Below are 26,862 nucleotides of genomic sequence, written 5' to 3' on the forward strand. Positions count from 1 at the left end.
CAATGTTGTGAAAATGTATTTCATCAACATTACATTTAGTCAAGCTGAAAGCTACCAATGTTCTGACGACGAGAGGTGCCAAGCTCATGGAGGTCTGCAGTCAGTTATTCATAAAGAATGAGAAACAGAAGCACTATATGCTTCAGGTTGTGTCCAAGTATCACCTCAAGTTTCCGGAGTATAAAAAGGACTATGAAATAATTAGGATTTGTAAAAGAAAATTTAGTTTTTTTTCATTATATTTGCCTCAATTACTGCATGTAGAAATGTTATACTAATCACAGGCATCACCTGCAGAGGGAACAGCGTGTGCAGAAAGTAAAATTGTGGAGCATCCACAAGACACACAAAATTTTCTCTTATTTACACGTTTCACTCAGCAGACGCAAACGTCTTCAGAAAATTAGTAGCCAATGGCCCCACATTAAATTATATAGACTGAATTACTAAAGTTAAAGCAACAAAGTTACTTCAGGGTAGCATTTTGAGATAAGAAATAAATGGGATTTCTTTTGTGCTTTTTGTTTCTTCCAAATGTAGGGGCCTAGGGGCAAGGTTTCCATTTATCCTATGGATTCCAAATTACATAACACACTTTTTTGTGCAATGGAACCAGACTAGGGGTAAGAGAGAGATGATGGAGGGTTTGTGTTTGTTAGTAATGGATGACTATAGGACAAGCTGATGGTGTGGAGATAACTGCATACTGTCTGGATAGACGAAGCCTCCAATTTGTTCCACAAAAATACTGTATAATTCTGTTGTATGTCTTTGGGATACCTATAAGACATAATTAATAGGTAGCAGTTATCAGCTGATGTTGACAGTGGGCAACCACTACAAGGCAGAGCTTCACTGTTTTGTGCCTCATGATTGCTTTTGAAAGTTTGAAATGCTGTCACTGTGGTGTACTTCAAATTGATGGGCAGCTTTCCACAGTGACAGCTGTTCTTGCTGTGAAGTGACAATGTGTACAGAGTAATTGCTCAAAATGACCTTCTGACGTGACCGAGTATGACAAACTAGATTGTCCTGTGGTGGTGATGAGGAGGAAGATAAAAAAACTTTACTGTTTCATAAAATTTATTATTTTAAGCAGATAACAATGATTGCATAAATAACAACTATATAGGAATTTGAAAACAAAGGCACACTTTTCTTTGTCAGCAAACACTATTCCATGTCAAAATTTCTGGAACAGGCCCTGTCTTCCCTGTAATATTCATAGCAAAGGGATTCTGATCTCCTTTGAGATAACAGATAGATCAAAACAAACATTTCAAGTATTCACTACAGTTGTACTCATGTTAGCATAACATTGAACACTGATGTGAGGGGATCTCTAAACCTGTTGGTTTATATTATTTGTGGTATACCTCCACCAGTTCAAATCTTTATAATCACAACCATATCAATGCTAGGCAGTCAACTTATTGATGCTCAATTGCATTTTCTCCTTTCGCAGCAACCATTAGCTCATACAACTGGTATAGCTGGTCATCTCTCATCTGCTCGATGCGGTCCTCATCCAACTGCGCACCAAACTGTTTCATATTAACTCCTTTTAGCTTCAACTGTTCAGCAAGGGAGACAGCATATTTCTGCAATAAAAAAGAGAAGGCCTGCATTAAGTGTCTCTCTCTCTCTCTCTCTCTCTCTCTCTCTCTCTCTCTCTCTCTCTCTCTCTCTCTCTCTCTCTCTCTCTCTCTCTCTCTGGTACACACGTGCAACAGCAGACCATGTGGGCACAGTCACACAACCTTAATATACAATTGTGATTTATTTAACATCTTAGTAACTGCATTGCAGGATGGAGAGAAAAAGCACTTTAAATGAAACACTCTTTTTGTATCGCCACACGATTAGGAAATGGTTGGGTTGGGTTGTTTTGGGGAAGGAGACCAGACAGCGAGGTCATCGGTCTCATCGGATTAGGGAAGAATGGAGAAGGAAGTCGGCTGTGCCCTTTCAAAGGAACCATCCCGGCATTTGCCTGGAGCGATTTAGGGAAATCACTGAAAACCTAAATCAGGATAACCGGACGCGGGATTGAACCGTCGTCCTCCCGAATGTGAGTCCAGTGTCTAACCACTGCGCCACCTCGCTCGGTCTAGGAAATGGTGAGAGGAGGGTTATTAGAGAACTAAATTAGAAAGTTTCTTCTGGTGCTGATAAGATTCCAGATTATGTATTTGTAAATGAATAAATGTTTTTTTATTTAGATTACAGTGATTGTCTGTCTTACATATTTTGATACAGCCATCGCCAAGTACCAATAGAATATGAATTACAAATTCTATGCTCCAAGTTTTATTACTACAAGAAGATTGATGTGCTGAAAAACTTTAGTAAGGGCATCTGAGTGATTTATACAGGAAACGTTTACCTAACAGCAACAAGGTTGCACATATATACATGCAACAAAGTTTCCTTTGTAAACATATCTGAGAAGTCTGCAGCTGACAAGCCCCCTTATACAAACTTCACAACTGATCAGCATCTAGTGGCAAATATCCACACAAACTGAAAATGACAAACCTAAAACCTCTGTTTAAAGGTGTAATTACAATGTGGCAGTCAAGATGATTTCAGCTGTGCAATTTGAGACATGTAACGAGAGCCATAAGTTTGAAGCTGCTTGTGCTACTTTCTATGCAGTGACTTTCAGACACTCTGTGATGTACATATCCACATGCTGCCTCCAAAGCAACAAATGGGGATGCAGTGCGAAGGCTCCTATGAGTTGGTGTACAGCAAAGACTACCGATTGGACGCTATCCCAAATAGAAAAAAAATGTTGACACAGTAACGACGGCATCTATGTCAAATGCACCCAGTGCAACACTCACAACTACGCAAGAGATGCCACTTTTAAATCTCAGGGTGCCATTGGACGAAGCTTCCCTCCCATCACTGTCTCTGAAGAGGGCCACCAAGCATACATGTCACCAGAAGACACAAATTCACATGACCTCTAAATGGACTTATCAACATCAGTACAGAAGGCTGCAATGAGGGCAATTTATATACATTAGCCCGTAACTAAGAAGCATTACTAACATTCAAACACTTATATAAGTGAATAATCATTCTAGGCCATTTGGTTCTGTCAATAAGATTACTATAATTTTCATATAACTCAGCACTGAAGAAGAACCTACAGCATTCAACGTTATAAGTAATTCAATTATTGAGCATACATAGTGTAAATAAACTTATTATTAATGTGTTACTTTTTTGTAGATGACTGACTGTATGGATTGGCTGCCCAGCTACTGACATCAGTCAACATACAGCACAGGAGCATTCCTTTTGCTCACTAGCCCATTGATTCTGGTGAGTAAGAGTGTTAAGACTCAGCATGGAGCCATTCGGAATGCTGTTCTCTTGGACTCATGGGTACCTGAGTGATGTACTAAAACAACCAGATTTGTAGGGAGCCTTGAATGCCCCAGTCATGGAGGGTTGGTAAAATGTGATGGCACCAAGCACTGTTGTATGCCTTATGTAGGTCAAAGAAGACTAAAATGAGGTGTTGCCATTACATAAAAGCCTGTTAAGACTGCTGTTACCAACCTATGCAGATGTTTGGTTGTGGACTGTCCAGCCCAGAAACCACACTGATAGGGGGAACAAAATGCTCTATGACCTGAGAACCTAGCACAATCGTTAGGCTATGACCCTTTCAAGTAGTTTTACAGAGCATGTTGATGAGCCTAATGGGTCAGTAGCTTTCGATAAACATTGTGTTTTTGCCAGTCTTATGGATTGGGATGACTGTAGTATTCCACCACTGCGAAGAGAAAATACCTTCTAGCCATAAATGGTTGAAGATTCTGAGTAGATGAATCTTTGAGTAACTTTCAGATGTTGGGTCGCCATGTTATGAATCAAATCAGGGTCTGGGGGTTGTATCATGTGGTCAGGGTGATCAAGAGCCTGAAGCAGTTCTCAGGCAGTGAAAGATTCATTATATAATTTTGAGTGATTTTTTGGGGGGAAGGGGGGGGGGTGTTTGAAGGATAGGTACATGTATTTAACTTTCATGTTTGTGCGTTTGGAGGTTGCAAGGTTAGAAGATGATGCCAATGCTGTTTTAAAGTGGGTCACAAGTGCTCAACATGAACCCCTGCATCAGTAAAAATACCACCATGAAGAAAGAGACAGAACAGTTGTTGGTTTTTAGTGGGCCAGGAGACTACAGAGCTTAGCCCAAACCTAAGATGAAGATGTAAACACATTTCTCACGGGGGAGATGATACGCTCCCAGTATTCCTTCTTATTGAGTTTAATTAGATGGTGAGTCTTAGAATGAAGCAGTGAGAGTGGTCTGTGAGGGATTTCACTGTGGACATTGGAAGGACCTTTGATGATAGTGAATAGTTGTTGCAATGTGTTCAGTTCACAATGACACCAGTCAACTGCAGAGTGGGCCCATAGAAAGGGCATATAGCAGTCCCAGGAGTGTGGGCAACTGCACTGTAGACGTCTCCCACAGCTTCTTCAATGCAATCTGACAGAGGGTACTAAGGTGGCAGCAGAGGTATACAACTACAAGTGGGCTCTCCGAAGAGCCAGAAAGTGGTCACTGTCAGAGATCATCACGCAGAGACCATTATATCAAAGCCATGAGATTTGTGGAAGAGATCTTAAGGTTGACAGCAGATGATGTGCTGTGGGTGGCACATAAATTGGTAGGGCTACCATAATTGGGGACACAGAAATCAAGATCAGAAAGGCACTTCTTAATCAGAAGGGCAAATGAAGTGGTGCTTCCCACAGGAGGTGGTGCATGCTGATATCCCCAAGTAAGAAAAAGGAGAGATAGTTGTTGGATTAAGGTAGTCACCTGAAGGTAAATAAGTGTCCAGATTCAAAGTAAATAAATGTTACATATAGTGATTGCTGGGGTGGTTTGCACTCACACTATTTTTGCTTCCAATGTGTTGCAGTGGGAAATCCGCTCTCTGACAATACTTTAACAAACCTGAGTAAAGGCCCCTCCATCCTCCAGATGCTCTCTTGCGGCCAGAACAGTTCCAACAGAATGCATGATAGGAGTGGAAGAATGATCAGCGAATTGCTTTTCTTGAGAGCGACACAGATTGAACAAGAAGAAGAAATTAGCTGTTGCAGTTTTTACAGGTGACAGTAATATGCATTTCAGTTCCATTGGATCATCATGTTGAAGGTTTCTTGGGACAACATGGGGGATTTGATGCCTCTGTGCCACTGGATCAACTTCCTCCTGAGATTATTATTCTTTTCTTTCACAACTTTTGACGATGAAATTCTTACGAGGGCTTATTCACTTCAGGTGTAGGAATGGAAGAAGAGCAGAGCCATCCTGGGACACTCAGTCCATGGATCCTTCAGCCACTGGCTGGTGTCATGTCTCTGTATTTAGGATTTCTGGGGAAAGTGTTTCTGAGAGGGAGTCCTGTTACCAGTGAAGGATACTATTTCTCCAGCCGGATGTGGGAAGGGGTTCCCTAACAAGGTGCCAAGTGCAGGAACCACAAAACAGGTTTATTTATGTGACTACTGGATGTCACCATCAAGGAAGTAAGTATGCCACATACTGCTGATGACCTGGCCACAATAGTGCCAAAAGTTGATATCATTTAGACTGGATACAAACAGTCATTATTTATGAGCTTTCCTGGATTTTACTTTCCTTGAGAAGGTTAGCACATTTTGGGGACTGGGAGGGTGGGGGGTGGGGGGGGGTGGGGGAGGTGGGTTGTAGTGTCCCAACATTTGACACAGGGAGGTGGTAGCATACATGGTGCATGTCCATTAAGTGGCTGGCCAGTCTCCAAAAATTGTGTTGCATTTAAACTGGGAAGACACATGTTCAAACTGCTGGCATTAAGAACATTGCATAGCAGGTGGGAAATACTGCTTCACATCACAGCAGTAACATAATTATGACCTTCTCTGGAAGGTAATTCACCTCAAAAGGGAGGATGAATACCCTAGTGTCTACCTTGTTGTCTGGTGGATCTTGATGTAAGCAACATCAAGAAGTGGATCTCTTCCTCTCCAAATGTTCATGCAGTTCTTCATGCATCTGCAGCATTAGATATTGGTGAAAATTAATTCCTGTATGATGCTGAGGTTCTTATGGGATATGACAGCATCAAGTTGTTTACAGGAGAGTAACATTTGGGGCTGAGTAGAAGTTGCCATCTTTCGATTGAACCTCTCCATAATTTGCTAAATGAAGAGGGACTGGCAAAATAAATTTAGTAAATTTTCATTGTTCTACACAAGGAACCTTGGTTTAGTAGAGACGAAGGAACCACCTCTTGTTCAGGTGCACATGTAGGATGGGTACTAAAAATGTGTAACATGATGAAGACACTTTAGGTACACACTATAATGTAATAGACACACTATTTACTCATTTTGTTGTTGTTTTTTTTAGTTACAAGGGGCCATACTGGCATTCATGAATTTGTTTTTGGATCTGTAAGAATGGCATCTTTGGTGGCTTAGGTCCATAACAGATTAAGTTCTAGCTGATCGTGCAATGAACTGTTTGGAAGAGACTGCAGAAGATGGATGGATGTGATTTAAAGGACCAAACTATGAGGTCACTGGTTCCTCAGTCCTTTGTGTGTAAAGCTGGGAAGTGTTCCCAGCCAGAATGGATACAAAAAACAAATCCTGATGGGCTTGATTTACCAGAGAACCATGAAAACCAAGAGGCAGAAGTGAGAGAGGGATAAAAGAGTGCAGGTGGGAAAGCTGCCCCACCCAGAAAGCCATTGGAGGCCCCGAGACATGTCATACAATGGGAGATGCACCACCTGCATCTGCCTGATGTTTCCACAACCTCCTTTACCACGAGAAAAACAGCAACATGGACAAGTTGGTAAAAATATTAGGAACTAGAACAATAATGATGAGACAGTAAATCAATGACAGATGTAAAAGGATAAGAGGAATTAAAAGGGTGGGAAGGGCAGGAGGCAGGTCACACCACTGAGAAAGGGCAACCATGGGCCCCCTGGGTTTGAGCATGAGAGTGGGCATCCCCCCCAATCCCTCAGGCAGCTGATAAGGCTACTGTGCCCTATTTCAGAGTTGAATAAAAACCACTTTCACAGGTACAACGTAATACCAGATCAATCACTTTGGCATCGCTCACTAGAACCAGAAGCAGCGTGTCAGCAAGTTTAAGGTTTTGCCGTAACATGACCAAATTAGGGCAGTTTAGTAACAAGCGGGCCACTGCCCGACAGACATCACACTGACAGTGGGTGAATATTCACGTCGGAGGATGTTACCATGGGTCAGCCAGATGCAGACAATGGGAAGCTGACAGAAGAGTAGAGTCCCTGCGAGAAGAATGAAAGGAATACTGCCACATGATTTTCAGTTTATTCAGTGAAACCAGGACACACTCCATGTTCCAAGCCCCCAACAACTGATGGCGTACAGTTGACCGAAATCTGGTTCCAGTATCCCCATCTCCAAAGTTGGCATGGGTGTCAAGGTTAACATTGGTCTATCACCTGAAGACTACTCAGGGAGTCACTGTCAATCAAGGACACCTTGCTTGTGCAAGAACAAATGTGGCTGAGGGTGCTGGTGATGACCACTAATTCTACAGTGAATACACTGTATTTGTTTGGCAAGGAGCATAGTTCACTACACTCTGCACATGCTTAGGCAAAACCACTTTATTTGTTGACTGTACAACTAACAGTGCACACCATTTCAAAACCCAGAAAGGAATCAAGGATGGCCTGGAGCAGGCGACGGAAAACCATGGTATTAACAGAGTCTTTTGATCCAAAGAATACATTGAGACAGATCCGAGGATAGAGTACATACCCCAGAGGCATATGTAATCACTCCCTAATAACATGTAACAGTGGGTATGGATGGAGTTCAGAGCAGAGACCTTGTGTGTGAACTGTGACTGAATTTAGCCCTGGGCCTCTGTTGGAGATGGATCTCCCTGCCGGGAAAAATGACATGGCATTTTGGACGCTCAAGTGAGCAGTAATATTTTAAACTGTATTTCAGCAGTGGGTGGAAAACATGCACTGCAAAAGAGGCTCTCAATTTTTCAACAAGAAAGATTTTTTTCTCTGATCTTACTGGTTTTTATATGCTAACCTGCTAACTGCAAATTTGCACTGGTAGATACTGGTTCATAGGGGGAAGACACTGACAGTGACATAACTGTAAAATCAAATATTGGAAAGCTAATCTTTTTTTTCTTAAAAAGAGTAATGCTTGTTTTAATGGTGTCTAGAGTTGTACATGCTCGGATGTTCTTGTACTAATTCACTGAGCTGTTAATCATCTGCTTTACACTGTCAAACTGCCATAGATTAAGTTGAATTATAGTGACAATGATTCTGATCGCATGTGCAATCGAGTCATGTGGTGCTGGCTGCCTCATTGGAGTCACTACTGTTTAGGGCAGGGAGTCATCAATGACCAAGCTACTGGATATGGTTGCATTCATTTACATTAAAGTGGTCTCCATTGAGAGAAATTCAGCTTGATTTATGTGAAGTCACGTCACTGAAATTGCATCTTAAGAATGGCATCAAGAACGCTGTAAAAATTTATGTAATTGTGTCTGTGCCTGTATCCAAAATACAGTTAGTTTTCAAAAGAAGCATGAGTAAGTACAGAGAAAGAAAATAATAATAATTTTGTTTTAAGTACCTGACATGCTTTCTTAAGTTATACATCTAAATAAACTGATTTAATGAACTCTTTTCTATCTACTGCAATCAAGACTCCATTTTCTACCACCAATACAGCATTTCCTTGAAATATTTTACACGACATAAATTTTCAACATTGGAATGTATAGTTACACTCCTGGAAATGGAAAAAAGAACACATTGACACCGGTGTGTCAGACCCACCATACTTGCTCCGGACACTGCGAGAGGGCTGTACAAGCAATGATCACACGCACGGCACAGCGGACACACCAGGAACCGCGGTGTTTGCCGTCGAATGGCGCTAGCTGCGCAGCATTTGTGCACCGCCGCCGTCAGTGTCAGCCAGTTTGCCGTGGCATACGGAGCTCCATCGCAGTCTTTAACACTAGTAGCATGCCGCGACAGTGTGGACGTGAACCGTATGTGCAGTTGACGGACTTTGAGCGAGGGCGTATAGTGGGCATGCGGGAGGCCGGGTGGACGTACCGCCGAATTGCTCAACACGTGGGGCGTGAGGTCTCCACAGTACATCGATGTTGTCGTCAGTGGTCGGCGGAAGGTGCACGTGCCCGTCGACCTGGGACCGGACCGCAGCGACGCAGGATGCACGCCAAGACCGTAGGATCCTACGCAGTGCCGTAGGGGACCGCTCCGCCACTTCCCAGCAAATTAGGGACACTGTTGCTCCTGGGGTATCGGCGAGGACCATTCGCAACCGTCTCCATGAAGCTGGGCTACGGTCCCGCACACCGTTAGGCCGTCTTCCGCTCACGCCCCAACATCGTGCAGCCCGCCTCCAGTGGTGTCGCGACAGGCGTGAATGGAGGGACGAATGGAGACGTGTCGTCTTCAGCGATGAGAGTCGCTTCTGCCTTGGTGCCAATGATGGTCGTATGCGTGTTTGGCGCCGTGCAGGTGAGCGCCACAATCAGGACTGCATACGACCGAGGCACACAGGGCCAACACCCGGCATCATGGTGTGGGGAGCGATCTCCTACACTGGCCGTACACCACTGGTGATCGTCGAGGGGACACTGAATAGTGCACGGTACATCCAAACCGTCATCGAACCCATCGTTCTACCATTCCTAGACCGGCAAGGGAACTTGCTGTTCCAACAGGACAATGCACGTCCGCATGTATCCCGTGCCACCCAACGTGCTCTAGAAGGTGTAAGTCAACTACCCTGGCCAGCAAGATCTCCGGATCTGTCCCCCATTGAGCATGTTTGGGACTGGATGAAGCGTCGTCTCACGCGGTCTGCACGTCCAGCACGAACGCTGGTCCAACTGAGGCGCCAGGTGGAAATGGCATGGCAAGCCGTTCCACAGGACTACATCCAGCATCTCTACGATCGTCTCCATGGGAGAATAGCAGCCTGCATTGCTGCGAAAGGTGGATATACACTGTACTAGTGCCGACATTGTGCATGCTCTGTTGCTTGTGTCTATGTGCCTGTGGTTCTGTCAGTGTGATCATGTGATGTATCTGACCCCAGGAATGTGTCAATAAAGTTTCCCCTTCCTGGGACAATGAATTCACGGTGTTCTTATTTCAATTTCCAAGAGTGTATTAGGGGGTTGATTCGTGACTAGGCGAAGGCCCACAGAGCAAATAATACAAATTAATCACAAAGGATAAGTAACAATATATGAGAAGGAAAGTTGCTACTCACCATATAGCGAAGATGTTGGGTCGCAGATAGGCACAACAGAAAGACTCTCACAATTAAAGCATTCAGCCATTAAGGCCTTCGTCAACAATAGACATACATGCGCATGCATACATACACCACACACATGCATCTGCACATTCTCCACAAACAATCTTCTTGTAAAATGAATACCTCTACCACTTACAAAAAAACATGTAGCACACTTCTCTATAAATCTGTTTAATAAACCACCTTCCTTGAGACACGAATTCAGGAAAATTTAAAGTGGAACGCCTACAAACTACATCAGTAATAAATTAAGTACATTAAGCTATTGCATTATAATACTGATCTGATGTATATCAATGCAAATAACTTAGATTGATACTACCTAAAGGCACCATATTTCCTGAGATACAGTATAATGTTTGAGGCAACTTACCAAATAGTATAAACTGTTTCACAGCACTAAATATAATGGTAAGGGCGACTGAAAACCATAAACCGAATTTTAGACACTCCAAATATTACCGTTCCTTTGCTTATATGCACTGATGACAGCATCTTCTGGGTATTAAGGTAGATCTTCCATACTGATTCCCTCCCTACTCTCCTCCTCCCTCCCCCCCCCCCCCCCTTCCCAGTTTTGTTAGACACTGACATGGGTTGACAAAGTGATGAGATTGTCAACTGCAGAACAGCCTGCTTGAAATCCACACTGTGTAGTGGTTATAAACTGCGAGGCTCGAGCCACCATACCAGCTAGGCATGAATCATATGTGCCACCACCTTCCAAACACAGCTGGTGAGAGAAATGGGGTGGTAGCTAGATGAAAGGTGTTTGTCCTTATTGGGCTTATGTATGGGTATGACTGGCTTCACACAAGCTTCTGGGCAACGTGCCATCTGCCCAGATGCATTTGTACGCATGAAGGAGAAAGTGCTTGCCCACAAGAGAAAGGTGCTGCAACATCTGAATGTTAACATTGTCTGGCCCTGGGGCAGAAGACTGGGAGGAAGTGAGAGCATGATCTGGCTCCCACATAGTAAAAGCAGCACTGTAGCATTCATGAATTTGAGAGGAGAAGGGTATCACCTGAGCCGCCTCCACTCATCTGTGATGGAGGAAGGCAGGTTAATAGAGGGTGAAGCTCAAAATCTTCGCAAAATAGTGGCCTAAAGTGTTGGAGATAGTAATCGTGTCGACAATGACATCATTTGCCATGGTCAGAATGGAAATTGGGGAATGGAGCTTGCTCTCAAAGAGCTATTGGAGGTTGGTCTACATGACGGAAGAGGGAGTGGAACTGTTAAAAAGAACTAGTAAATGAAATCCAGCTAGCTTTTTTGCTATCCCAAAGCATGTGACGACAATGTGCAGGGAACTGTTTATAACAAATGCAGTTCGCCACTATAGGATGATGGTTAAAAATGTGGAGAGCACGAGAGTCCAAATGGGAATAGGTGTGTGTTGAGTATGAAAGTAATGTGGGTGCTCCAGTGTTAAGGCAGGTGAGGTTGAGTTGATTGAGAAGGTCAGCCAAGAATGCACACACTGACAGATTCTGGGAGAGCCCGAAAGGGGATGGTGCACATTAAAGTCAACGAGTAACAAAAAGGGGTGAGGGAGTTGCCCAATAAGCTGGAGAAAGTCTGCCCTGGTGACACTGACTGACAGAGGGGTGTAGACAGTACAAAGAGGAAAGGTGAAGCGAGAAAGGAAAATCCAATAGCTTGCAGCCGGGTGTTCAGTGAGATAGTCTGACTATGAGCTTCATCCTGGATGAGCAGGAGAGAAGGGATACCGCCCTCGGGAGAGGAGGTGCGGAGGTCAAAGTGGACTTGAAAAAAATGTGAGAGGCAGAAAACAAGTGGATGGCACGATTCCAAGAGCAACCGTAATTCCTCCTTGTTGAATCTAATACCACAAATGTTCCATTGGAAGAGAGTCACAATGGGGAGGGAAAAAATGAAGGGTTGTCACCTCGGTGGCTGCCTTCAAAGACTCACTGCTACAGCACAGAAGCTGGAGGATCTTGCTCCATGACATCTACAGATGCATCAGCATTCTCCCTCGTCAGTCTGTGGATTCCAGGATAGAAACACAGTTGGTGGTGCGCACCGGCTAAATGGAGGACAGCCGGGTGAGAGTATCCACAGCAACACCGTTGAAGACACTCTCCAAGTTGGCGAAGGAGAAGACCATTTGCCTTCGTTTGATTTCTTGGAGCATCTGTGGTTGGCAGATGAAGACTCAGGTGTCTGTTGGCTGGAGGGACGTAGAAAGTCTTCGCAGGAGTATTCTTTCTGTCCTTTCCGGCCAGCTGGTTGTGTAGCAGGTGATTTCACTGCCGGAGGTGAAAATTTGGTGGTTTGTTGCACAGTTAGAGGAGAAGGAGACGGGGATGCTATCATGACATTGGGCAATTTTACAATTGCGGCACTGAATCTGAGGTCACAAGTCTGTGTGGTGTGTCCTTTGTGGAGCAAGGTGTAGGAAGAACGGTACTGTAAGTGCTAGCCAGTAACTTGACAGTGACAGGACAAGGCACTTTTTCCTTCACCCAGATCTCCTGGATGCCCTGTTCAAGTAGAACATTCTTGAGATAGAGCTCCATGGTCACCACTGCAGTTGACACAGTGGGGAAAAGGATGTGGGCAATTGCTCGTGAGCATCCCTAGCACAAGTAACACATTTGGCCAGTTTTCGACCGGACATTTAAGTGTGGTTGTAATGTTGACACTGGTAGCAACGCTTCGGGTTCGGAATGTATGGTCGGATCATGATGACTTCAAAGCCTGCTTTAATCATTGATGGAAGAACTACTCTATCAAACCATGAGAATAAGAGCGCGTGCAGCCACTACAGATTCATCAACCTTTTTTATCACCCAGTGGACTACAGTGATGCCCTTACCAGAGAAGTAAATTTGGATTTCTGTCTTGGTCAGACAATCTAGCACCCTAGTGTAAATAACACCACGCAAAGAACTCTGTGTTCGGTGGGCCTCAACACGAACAGGACAGCCATGGAGGAGAAAAGCTGCAAACAGTTGTTGCACTTGAGAATCACAATTAGTCTTCAAAAGCAAAGTGTCATTGTATAAATAAGAGCAAGATTTCACAGGGCCTGCAATTGCATCAACACATTTCTGAATAATATACGGATTAACCGTAGCAAACAACTGACCATCTTCAGAATGTGAAACCACAAGGAACCAAGGTACAGCTGGTAGAGTCTTTGAATCTTTAGTCCCATTTTGTTAACATTTAACAGACGCAGCATGAGATGAAGAAGATATGCCCATAGTGAGAGAATGATCACCAGCATCCCTGATGGCATGCGCCTTCCTTCACATCTCCCAAACTCCTGTCAGAGGGACCAACTGGTAATCTGGGAAGGTAACAGCTCAGGCAATCACCCCTGCCTGGGCCTGGCCTGGCCTGTACCAGGGGGTACGTGCAAACCTTACCTGTTGATGCAGAGCTGGGAATTACGCATTAACCAGTCACCTGTTACAGGCCAAATACATGGGCCGGCCTTCAGGAGTGCACAATATGGAAGAAGAAACATAGAGGAACCTCAAACAACGAAGCGGAGGAAGAATTGGAGACGGAGAACAAAGAGAGAGAGAAAGAAAAGATAGTGGAGGGGATCTTGTGGTGTCAGGTTACTGAAAATTCAGAATACATTCCCAAAAATATCCCAGACATGTTGCCTAAGGGAGGGGAAAAGAATAGCAGGATGATGGTCACATAGCAGGGAAGGGAAAAGGCGCTGCAAAGGCTGGGGCCCTGCAGTAGCCAAGCACGAACGTACCAAACAGTGGTGAGCCCCTTGGGTGGGGGTGGGGTTATTATGTTGTTTTTGTTGTTGTTGCACTCTATCACTTGGCTCAAGATTAACTGCCTTATTAATTTATTGTTTTTAAGTCATCAAATTCGGCAGAATTGTGATTCCCACATAGATCTGCAAGTGTTTTAAGAGATATGATCCGTCTTACTGGTATCATGGCCTTTGTAGTTTCTTCCACACTTTGCAAGTTCACTCTCTGTGATCCAAATGTAAATGAAAACAATTTACTTTCTACCTAACATGCCACACAGTGTTATACTATTGCAGGAATTAATTATTTAAATTAGTGATGGCTAAATCTGAACTGTCTAGTATTGTTCTGCTGGAACTTCTCCCACTTATTGTCATTACTGTTCAAACAAAGAAGGCATTTCACATGGTTTACAATATATTTCAGTGCATTATTTCTTCTTAACTGGGTGAATGGCTCTCACTGATCTCAATCAATGTTAAGTAACCAAAAGGCAGTGTTAAAAACAAATCTCAGCTTTAACTTTGCACAACATGAAAAAGTGATCACTGAATAGCATTCTTTCATGTTGTGGACAATAATTCACAAATGAATGGAAAGGAATCGATTGTCAGTTACTACATTGTTGTGGAACTTTATTTTAGCCTTTTGGCCAGTCTAACAGTGCCCTGTGGTGGGAAATTCAAACTGTTGAAAGACTAAATGAACTGCCCCTTCCCTGCTTGCCAGGGTTTGCCGAAGAGAAAACTAAATGTTTTACTTTTGTTAATTTTGTGTGGCTTTTCAGTTCTGAACTATGATTACAAGAATGTAAATTTCTAATATTTCGAGGGTAGCGCAAGGAGCAAGTTAGTAGGTCAAGTGGAGGATGTCCATGCTGCCCCCTTCCGCCCAAGAACATGTGTCAGAATCAGAGCTGTTGTGTGTTATGGGTGTATTTAGACAGCTACAGGAATCTTAAGCATAGTGTCCAAGTTGTGACTGAGGGTACTTCATGTACTAGTGCCACTTTCCCCTTTACCTGTTCTACTCATAAGTAGCTCATGGGAACAACACTCACTTGGTAAGCCTATGTGTGGGCTCAAATCTCTCTAATTTTATCTTCATAGTCTATCTGCAAGATATACACAGGATGAAGTAACTCTTCTGGGAATACACACACACACACACACACACACACACACACACACACACACACACACACACACACACACACACAAACTTTTTACAGCAAAGCACACTGTAATGCAAAATTTGTGTCTTGCAGCATCTACCAATGGAGTTGGCTAATCATCTCCATTACACTTTCAGACTTACTAAATGAAATTGTAACTTTGTTTTTCAACAACACATACTTCTTCATTGCACACTTGATTGTAACTAAGCAAAACCACCATTTAAGTACACGTTTCAGAGCTAACTACTCATACAACTCAGATAAAAATTCTCTTCTAAAATGTGATTTAAATTAATAATTAAAGTTCGCAAGTGAAGCATATTTAAGGTGAACAAATTTACAATTGTACAACCGGTATCTACTTTTAAATATATAATTATGATAATCATGTTTGTGTGATTGATAAATCTGATATCACCACCACTCTCATACTCACCAACACCATCATCTCAAACACACAACTCAATATGGTGGTACAACTACAAGTGCTGCATCATTTTCCATTTCATGAGTGTGTGGCATGCTACATGTCAGCTGGCAACATTGCTCTATTTTACTATAATAGATCAGTCATGAAGTAATATTAATGGTTCAAGTGGTACTGGTTGATTTGCAGGTGGATTTTCCATTGCCCATATTCGACAATTCTGTGTATTGACATACCCTATCAGATGGAAGTGGGCTTTGTCCGCAAAATCTTTCATGGCCAATCATTGTCCACTTCCATGCGAGCAAGAAATTCTATACCAAAGGTATCTCTAGCTGGCAGGTTAACAGGAAGCAACTCGTGCACATGTGTAATTTTGAATGAATAGCAAAGAAGTGTGTTTTGTATGATTTTACACACTGTGCTCATGGGTATGTCCAATGTTCAGGCAATTTTTCGTGCCCTACCCGTTCGCGCACCACACCAGTCTCCTCCTGCATTGCTGTGGCTACTGCTTCCACTGACATCAAATCAATTTGTTTCCTCCCTTTACCAGGTTGCGCACCAAAAGAACCCGTCTTTTCGAATTTCTGAATCATTTTCTCCCGACCCATGGCAGTCACTGGACCAACGCCGTTTTTGAAACCCTTCAGTGTCCGGAACTTCTGCAGAGCGACATGTACACAGTCATCATTATTATAATACATCTTTACAAGTAGAGTGCAATCCTGCATCGAGGCAGTCATGGCAAACATCGCAGATGCTAAAGGAGGAACAGCTGTGTACCCAATGTGTTTATACCAACTTCAATGGGCCATGCGCATGACAGGTGTTTTCATTTACATATTCTGACATACAGCGCCATCTATTGATCAATTTTCACACTATTTTTTTCTTCTGCCATACGTTTTCCTCCTCCTCTGATGATATTCAGTTGCAATTTGACGTCATTCAGACTAGTGGTCTTATTTCTACAGCGTTTTGAAAGTTTAATTATAATCACCTTGTATATCAGGGTTGCCACAAGTTTACCCAAGTGAAATTCCCTGATTTTTCCCTGATTTCCAGACAAGTATTAGCATTATTCCCTGACAAATTTTGAGATCAAGAGTAACTAAAGATATAAGTTGACAAAAGAATATAAGGACTTCTTTATTTCCAAACGTGTGAGCAAAAATCTTTAGTACTTACACCAAGTTCTTTTGTAATGAACTGTTTTCAAGATGGAGAAATCAAGAAAGAAATGATATATATGTTTCATTATGACCACTGATTTTATGAAAAATATGCATTTTGTTGGAGCTGCAAGACAGATTTAAAATACCTTCACTGATTTCAGAAATAAACTCAGAAAAAAGTAGGCCTCTTGAAAGATGCATAAGGCTTGGAAGAGCTGTGTAAACCAACACTATAGGTGACTGCCAATAAAATGTTGGTTCTACTATGTTCGTTGTTGTCAGTTATTACCCACTGTGTTATGTCTACTATTTTACAGGTATTGTGCGATTTTTCTTTCAAGACATACATGAGTACACAGCATACAAACTCCCAGCGACTGACCCAATTTTCTTCTTCTTATCATCCATACATTCTAATATATAAACTACTTTCAAAGACCCAGAATGTACTAGAATAAACAGAATGTCTATAAAATGCCACACTGCACAATGTACTTGTGATGAGACAGTCGCAATTCCTGAAATTCACCAGCTGTGGCTTCTGGCCTGCCCAGGAGCACCACAGTCCTGGGTCCATGCATAAACCACGAAAATGCACTGTATTATACTACACACAGAAAAACACAGACTGAGGGCAAATTGATGAGACTAGATCCGACGGACAGGGCCTGCACATTAGTGGGAACCAAATGGCTTCAGATCAGCAGGCCCAGCCTGTTAGAGATACCCGCAGGAATGACCTGCGGTTTTGGCCTGTCATGAAAGTCCACTCATGTGGCCAGCTATTCACATGTCACAGACATTATGTTGATGAAATAAGACCATGGTGATCAATTCATGCTACAGGGAAGTTGCACAAATACTCAGAATCAGTACGAATGAGAATAAGTTGTTACTCACAGTAAAGATGATCACTGAGCCGCAGACGGGCACACAGAAAATAATCACACTCTCAACTAAATTTTTGGCCATAACCTTCATCAGAGAACGACAACACACACAAATTCATACAATCACTGAGACAACTTGTGCATACATGACTGCCGTCTCTGGCCATTGTGTCAACTGTCTCTGAGAATCAGATCCAAACAAACCACTCCTCACACCTCCCTGTCTCTCGTCGGCAGCTGCTAAGCTAGCTGAAAGAAGTGGTGGCAGCACTAACTGCCAGCTGGGTGGAATGGCAGAAATAGGAGAAGGAGTAAGAATAAGGGAGTAGGGAAGTGGTGCACGTACTAAGCTGCACCCAGCCACCAACGGTGCATGACATCACAATAAACAAACCATTACATCTACTGAGACCTTTTTTTTTTTTTTTTTTCAAATTTCCCTGACACGTTTGAAATTCCCTGATTTCCAGAACATGTGGCAACCCTGGTATATATGCAGACTGAAGCAATTATAGTCAGTGATAGTCTTGTAACTTCTGTGGGTGTATTGCTGTGGTTTAATTGGTTGGCAAGTTGAAAGCAAGTCTCCAGGTTAAACTCCCAGTCTGCCACACAATTCTGTCAAAATAAACAATGTAAACTCCACCAAAAGAATTTCATCCCATATTCTCATGCATTGCAAAATGGCAGAATGACTGACACAGTGATAATGATGCACTAAAATTTGCCGAAAGCATCACAGTGTAATTTTTAAGATTTACCAGACTGTTAGGTAGAATATGATATGCATCTTGTGGAGTTGTACAATTTCCTTAAAGGTGGACATGTGATTGCACTGTGAGCTGCCTTTTGGAGGACCCTCAGGAATGCAAACTGAAATTTTTGACTAAGTAAGACTTCAGACATCTGGAGTATTCATTTCAAAGTTCGTTTTCTCATTGTACTGCTTTGATTTTTCTTCTCAGGTACCTAGATCAGTTTCCTTATCTATGTACAAAAAGTAACAACTAATAGTATTTGCCATATAAATACTCTATTATGTAATGTTCCCAATCTTGTTAATATAAATACTACTGACATTCTGTTAAGCTGCTTTCCCTATCTTTGTTAACGAAATCCCATACTGATTTTATTTTCTTCTGCAGTAGCTAAAGTCATGAAGTCCTAAACGTCTGACTATCATTTGTATCTGCTCCAGACTTTCTTGGGAAAACTTAATAATTCCATGGTTTGCCAACCTTCTATTGATCACATTCTCTGTGTGCTTTCTTGTGTTTCAAAGCTGCCAGTGATGTAAAATGACATAATTTAAGTCAAAAGCAGGTGTTTTGTAGAATGTTGTGGCCCAACTAAACACTACTCTAGAAGTTTTTTGACCAACAGTGGACAAGTGGGTAAAAGTATGTGCAACCTGACAAAGACTGCTTTGAATGAGATTACAGTTTCAGACCTCTAAATATGTAGAAGTTTTTTGCCATATGATAACTTTTTATTAACTGATTCATCTCACGTTTCACGATCATTGGTTGCTTGCTACAGGTATTAACGATTGTGTACTGTTTGCAGATCAGAACAGATTATACAGGGTGACAAACACTAAAGAAGCCCAACAAACAAAAACATTTGCCTTGTTCTACAAGAAACACATATTCTTAGACAAAATAGTGATATATTGTCACTGAACGATGAGCCCCAGTCACAGGGACTTTTGGAAACACACCGTTCTGTCAAACAACGTTTAAGAGTGCACAGTGTTGCCACGTCAAACGTCACAAATTACATTTTCAGCAGAATTGCTACACATGTTTGTGGGGCCTTTTTCGAGTGGGCACCCTGTATTTTGCCAAGTTGAAAAAGTTCATTTCTTCACACACATTTTGTAATGCTTTTGTTTTGCTTTGGCAGTGTCATGAGAACAAAACAGTTTTAGGGTAATAGCTAATGATAGTAGACTGACATTTACGTAATGTGATACAGTGTTCAATTTTTCCATGACAAGGAAAATTATTTACTTGCATACAGTGATTCATATACAATAAGGATTTTTGTATTCAGTTTATAGAAGCATGTTGCCCTTTGTAGGCAACACCAGAACGTTGGTAAAGGAGTGACAGCATTAATGCTATTTAATGGCTGGTGTATTATAGCAAAAAAGAGCAATGATGCCAGCTGATACGTAGCATGCTGCAAGTTTATGAAACGGGAAATTGTGCACTTGTAGTTGTACCACCATCCTGATGTGTGGGCTAGAGTTGGTAATGTTGGTGAGAATGAGAGTGGTGATGGTAGAAGATTTATCATTCACACCAACATGACTATTACCACTACACATTTAAAGATAGGTACTGGCTGTACAATTGTTGATTTGCTAACATTAAAAATGCTTCACTTATGAACTGTTGTTATTGAATTAAATCGCCATTTTAGAACAGAATTTGTATCTGAGTTGTGCGAGTAGTTACCTCTCAAACATGCAATATACTTACACTGTAAATTCACTCAGTTACAGTCAAGGTGTGCAATGAACTATGTATCTGTTGACTCTAAAGACAAAGACAATTTAGTAAGCACGAAAGTGTAATCATGATGCTTAGCCAATTCCAGTAGCAGATGCTGCAAGACATTTACTGCTAAAAATTCAACAGTCTGAATTTCCCACCACAGTACACCGTTAGACTGGCCAAAAAAAAAGTTCTACAGCAATACAATAGTTAACAGCCAGTTCCTCTACATTATTGCTCACAACATGATTGCTATTCAGTGATTACTTTTTCACGCTATGCAAAGTTAAAGCTGAGATTTGTTTTTAACACTGAATTTTTGTTACTTTACACTGATTGGGATCAGTGAGCTTCACTTGTCCAATTAAGAAGAGATTATGCATTGAAACATATTCTAAACCATGTGAAATGCCTTCTATAAATGAAATAAGTATCTTAACCTTAATGACAGCAAATGGAAGAAGTTTCAATAAACCATTGCCGGTACTGTAGAAATGTAGCAACCACTAATTTCACTAATTCATTCCCACAATAATATAATACTGTGTGGAATGGTAGATACAAAGTAAATTGTTTTCATTTATATTTGGACCACAGAGTGTGAACTTGCAAAAACGAATACCTTAAAACAGAAGTGAGTGAGGAAGAAACTACAGGGGCCATGATACTAGTGAAACAACATATCTCTTAAAACTGTTGCAGATCTATATGGGAATTCCAGTTCCTCTGAACTTGACAGTATAAAAATAATAAATAAATCAGGCAGTTTATCTTAGGCCAAGTGACAGAATGCAACAACAACATAATAAAAAGGTTACCACATCCAAAATACACTGCTCTGCAAATCTTTAGGATGAGACAGATAAAGGCAACATGTTAACTACTCAATGGAAATGAGTAAAAGTGTGAGAGTATGATGCCAGAGGTCTCTGTCATACACAGAAAGTTGTATGTCAAACGGTCTGAGGTCAACATGACTATAGCAGCAAATGGAGCTGGCTCAACACTACCAGGCAGTTGAAGGAACAGAAGAAAACATTGTGTGTCAATCATCAAGGAGTTACAGTGCACTATGATAGTGTTCATTATTACAAAAGGACCCAGAGCAAACATTCTGAATACTTCATACCGGAAAGAATTATCAGAAAACTGGAAGGAAGATGAAGTGTGACAAATGTAGCCCAGTAGTTTGGTATTTCTCGCAGCACTGTTTTACATGTACGGGGAGCATTAAAAATACCAGGCATTGCAAAGGGACTGGGAGAATGACGAGTGGGGTAGCATGCAAACAGAAGCATATTCAATCTCAGTTGTGATTCTTGATATAGCCTGTCTTCATATGGCGAGGTTTGCTGAATGGGCGTAATGACAAGCAAATCATTTAATATGGTTCACTCCCTGGTCAATCTTATTGTGATGCTGTGCTCCTTTCCCATCTGCATTCTTTCAGGGGTGCATGCAGTCTGGACTATTTTTATGGATTACAATGCATAATCACATAAAAAGAGCAGAGGTGGAGGATCTCTTGGAACAAAAGGATATTCAGCAAATGGACTTGCCTGCCTGTTCCTTGACTTTAATCACAGTGAACAGGTGTGGCATTTATTGGGGGAGACATATTGTAGCATATCCACATGCACACACCACCATCCAGCCATTGTCAACTCCAAACAGTGAGGAATGGCATGTCCTACCAGAAGTGCTCCTTACCAATCTTACAACCAGCATGGGAACACACCACAGAATATGGAATGCTGTCCATGGCAATCACACATGCCTTAAGCCAAGTAATAGTAATGGAACACCAACACTGCAAAAATGTTATCACAGCCAAAATACACTGCTCCACAATATATTAGGAAGAGATGTATAAAAGTAACATAGCATGTTAAGTACTTCATGGAAATGAAGTAGAAATGTGGGAATATGTTGTCAGAGGTCTCTGTCATGCACAAAAAGTTGGATGTCATACGGTCTGAAGTCAACGTGACTACAGTGCCAATGTGGAGCTGAGGGAAGAGAAAAAAGAATGTATCACTCTCCAAGCAATTATGGTGCACTGCAGTGATGTTCCTTATTAAAAAAAGGGCCCAGAGACAACATTTTGATGATTTCATACTGGAAAGAATCATTGGAAAACTGGAAGAACGACAAAGTGTGACAAGTGTGGCCCACCCTATTAAGAACTGTGGCCTACATTTTGTAATATCAAGGGAACCACCATAAATCATGGTGATTTTAGTGTAATTACTGTCTCTGAATAAAAGTGTCATTTTTGTTCATCTCTCTGTATATTACTTTCAGCTACCTTCGGTAATTATTGTAGCAGTTTTTTCTGTGTATGATTCGAGATTCATTGAGATAAGTTACTTGGCAGTGACACTTTATGCAAATTTAATATGCCTACTAGTTCCGGAGATATGGGGATACTGAAAGTATGCTTGATGCCATAAAAAAATTATTCATATAGTTAAGAGAATGATAATTCTTTTGTGATGGAAGAGTGGAATTTAATAGTACGGAAACAATGAAAAGGCAAGATATCTATTAAAATTTTTCACATATTATAATTTCCTCATTGCTAACACTTTATTTAAGAATAATCAAAGAAGATAGTATATGTGGACGGGACCTGGAGATTCCAGAAAGCTTCAGACGGATTATGTAACTATAACAAAGGAATTCTGAAAAAAGATGTCAAGTCCTCAGACATTTCCAGTGGCAGATGTGGATTCTGATCATAATTTGTTGATTGTAGAATGAAGATTAAAACTGAATAACATGAGGAAAGGTAAGAAATTAAGGTATGGGACCTGGCTAAATTGAAAGAGCAAGATGTCGAGAGTTTCTGAGGGAGCATTAGGCAATAATTGACTGAATCATGGTGAAGGCAACACAATAGAAGGGGAATGAGTAACTTAAAGAGATGAAATAGATAAAAGAAATGGCCCAGTAGAAATTATTGTTTAACACAAGAGATACTGAATATTACTGACAAAAGGAGAAAGTCTAAAAATGTCAAAACACTAGGCAACGCTGACATTGTAATTTGGTTAGAGATGGAAAAAAAATGCTAGCAGGTCAGTTTTATTACCATTTTTGTTATTTGAGCAGCAAAATTGCTAGTGGTGGCCAAAGTAATGATGATATAAAATTCAAGCTAGTAAAACAGCAGAAAGAAAAGTGTTACAAAAAATGATGTATTTGTTAATATTTAATATAAATTTGTGTTAGAAGTCTTTTGTAAAAGTATTTTTCTGTAGTGCAGCCTTCTACAAAAGTGAACAGTACAGTTCAGGTATGAAAAGAATAGAACTGCTTGATGTGTGGTGCTACAGAAAAATGTTTAGCATCTGATGAGTAGATAACTAGTGAGATGGTTCTGATTTGAATTGGGGAAAACTAAAATTCATGACTACTTTACTTTAAAGGTTCAGTCGATAGATGCAGCCTGTTAAGTATCAAGGAATCGTCAATCAGGTAATTGAGGAATGAGTGCAGGATAAAAACTGTAAAGCAAAACTAAGGCTCTAATACATGTAAGTACGTTCAGGTAGTTAAACAGAGATGAAGAGACTTGCAGTGGACAGACTTGTGAGGAGAACTGCACCAAACCAGCCTTTGAACTGAGAAAGAAAACAACTGGCAGAGTTATTTCCAGCATTAAATGTTTGTGTAGTTTTTTTTTTTTTTTTTTTTGGGGGGGGGGGGGAGGGGGTTGCTTCTGACTTTAAAAGCCTGGGACTTCGTGTAGGTGTTGGAGTACATACGTTTATCATGAATTATTACAGCATCATCTAACATGAATATGGATATCACTGGAACACAGACTGAAATGTGACATAGCTGATTCCAGTCTGGATATAGTGCCAGCAAACTGTTGACAAACACAAGTCCAGTGCTTCTGTGCTAAGCCAATATTACAGATGAAGCAATACAGCCCATTGTGACAATGGGAATTAAGGACAGAGCTTATCAGACTGTCAACAAAGAGGTCATTATAGATGGAGCACAAGCTCATATAAGACAAGGTGGGAAAGGAAGTTAGCCATGACATGTGGAACGAACTCATATTTGCCATTTAACCGATTTATGGAAACAACGAAAATGCAAATCTGGACAGCTGGATGGGGGATTTGAGTCCCCCCCCCTTCTCCCCAATGCAAGTCCAGTGTCTTTAAGTTGGTGCCAGCTCCTTTGATATGTCCACGTGAACAAAATTATAGTTACTTTAAGAAATACATCAACCAACCACTTTTTTGTGTGATTCTATTTATGTCAATATGTGTTTTGGGCTTTCACCCAGCTTCAATTGGCGTAATACATATTTGAATGTTCAGATAGTGCTGTGTTAAAACACTGACTGCAATTTAGCTGCTGCAGCTGGCTTTCTACTCTACAGGTTAGTTACGTTATGCAGTGGGCCTTTTCTCTCACATTTTCAGCTCATTTGACTTCTTTTCTTGAGGTCAATGTAATTCTGATTTCTAGTCATACAAGAGTGGGCACTGCTGTACATACATATCTCTATGCCATTTTAGCTGCTTAGGCCTATTGGTGGTAGTGTTATCTGAGTTTGACAATTACTTCTCTGTGTTGCAATTTTTGCATAGGTACTTTTGTGTTCACAAGTATTTCATATTACAGGGGAAAATTTTGCAACCTCTTATCAGTAATATTACTGGGCTCACATTAAATTTACTTTCAAGTAACCTACTGATGTTCTGTTTCAACTAAATATCTAGTTATTTCAATTTCTGTTTACTGCTTTTACTTTTCTTAGTACATCAATCAGCTTCCCACATCCACTGAGGGATAAATAATAAAAAAAAAGTATTTGCTATTTGTGTTGGTTATGATGATATTAAATTAACTAATTTATGGACATTGGATTTAATATTGTCTTAAGAAAAACCGATTTAAAAAAACGATAGAAACTAACTGGGCAACATTCCCTATATCAGCAGCAATCTCACGTTATATTTCCCAACAATCTATGTTCCTAATACTTTTGAGTATTGTCTAGCTCGCATTAATGAAGCTTAAAATTTTCTGCTTGAGTTTCTGAGCTGTGCACGATAGTTGTGTCATAAGGCGGCGTCAAGATAAGATGATAGACGCGCATGTCTGTAAATTCAGCTTTTACTTACGACACAGATACTAAAATATTAAACTACTGGACTCTGGAAATTTACGCGAGTTATTAGAAAACAAACTGGTAGCATCCACATTAACTGTTCATTCAAAACTGCCTCACAAACACATCTTAAAATCACATCAATTTAACATTAATTTCTTATGTCCAACCAGGAACAAAATCCAATCCAATACAATGTAAATCATTCCGAGGTAGATTAACAAACTGGACAGAATGGAGCACAAATAGCTACTACCAGAACCGCTAATATGTATACTTAAAACTCAAATTTTTTGCCAACTACTTCCAGTCGATACATGTATCACAAATTTATAGTTTATTTCATTCACACTATCAAATTTTCCATTATATGAAAAAGAAGAGATACAGAACAGAACATGAATAACATCCCAGAAGATATGGATAACTATAATTACTTGCGGAAAACTGTGAACGTCTAGTTGCAGCTGAGACTACAAAAAATATTTTTCATAACCTGAAAGGGCATGACATGCATTCATGGGCTACTGATAAATATCACAGTTTTAAATAACTAATGTTCAAATATTGGTGCTAACTTGTATTGCGACTCAAACCATGGTTTTCCATAAAATACGAGCAAAACCTTTTGATTCCGTTTTGTCGATCAGAGGATAATATGGTTTCTACAAATGTGGATTCAGATATTTGCAATGTGAACAGGATTTGAATTCAAACTGGAAATGCTGATTGACAAACTTACCGTCCATTCGGACATAAACAATTCGGTTTCATGTGGAGTACAGCTTTTATGTCTCTTGAATTCATCTCGGACATAACCATTTCCTATAATTTGCAGTTCCTTTGGTAATCCTCTGTGCAACTTTAGTATCGCTTTGTAAAGAAATCGAACATTCCTAACGTGTACTAACTCCATCTACGAACTTTCACACACATTCATACACGCTAGCTTCTCAGGTGTAGCGTCGATTTTTAGCACAATGCGCATGCGCATCAAATTTTAATTTTTTTGGTCCTTTTTAGTATACTTGGATGATCTGCAGCTCTTACGAATGTATTCCGGTCGCTCATATACGGAGCTCGTATGAAGTTTAAGAACGAAATTTGACTCGTGCCTACAGTTCTTGAATAACGATTCCATTTCGTCCCTCGGAGCTAGAGAATTGTTCGATACGAGCCGTCTGCTTTGACCCGTGACGTCATGGGTGCTCTGACGTCACGTTTTGGTGCGTATTTTGAACAAATCTTTGTTTGGCCTTACATTCAATCGATTATAATCTCGTTGGTTTGTAGGGATGTTAATGTTGGACGTATATCAGACACAAAATTCTGTCTTTAGCGCATGCGCGGTGCGAGATTTGTAATTAGCTTT

General features: G+C 41.0%; 1 protein-coding gene across 1 annotated transcript; it reads right to left on the bottom strand.

Moving 5' to 3' along the window:
• Positions 1 to 1,065: 1,065 nt before the first annotated feature.
• Positions 1,066 to 26,655, bottom strand: LOC126183526 (succinate dehydrogenase assembly factor 3, mitochondrial). Its single transcript, XM_049925596.1, has 2 exons — positions 26,233 to 26,655; positions 1,066 to 1,601 (listed from the first exon to the last, which is right to left on the bottom strand). The coding sequence occupies exons 1-2, from the start codon at positions 26,404 to 26,406 to the stop codon at positions 1,431 to 1,433; spliced, it is 345 nt and encodes a 114-aa protein (XP_049781553.1). The 5' UTR covers positions 26,407 to 26,655; the 3' UTR covers positions 1,066 to 1,430.
• Positions 26,656 to 26,862: the final 207 nt, after the last annotated feature.

Source organism: Schistocerca cancellata, chromosome 4 (assembly GCF_023864275.1).
Source record: "Schistocerca cancellata isolate TAMUIC-IGC-003103 chromosome 4, iqSchCanc2.1, whole genome shotgun sequence".
In the NCBI taxonomy this organism is placed as follows: domain Eukaryota; kingdom Metazoa; phylum Arthropoda; class Insecta; order Orthoptera; family Acrididae; genus Schistocerca; species Schistocerca cancellata.

Coding starts and splice junctions, on each gene's coding strand:
- LOC126183526 (XM_049925596.1), bottom strand. CDS start 26,406: ATGGAGTTAGTACACGTTAGGAATGTTCGATTTCTTTACAAAGCGATA. Junction 1,602..26,232: donor TGTTTATGTCCGAATGGACG/GTAAGTTTGTCA, acceptor TTTTTATTGCAG/AAATATGCTGTCTCCCTTGC.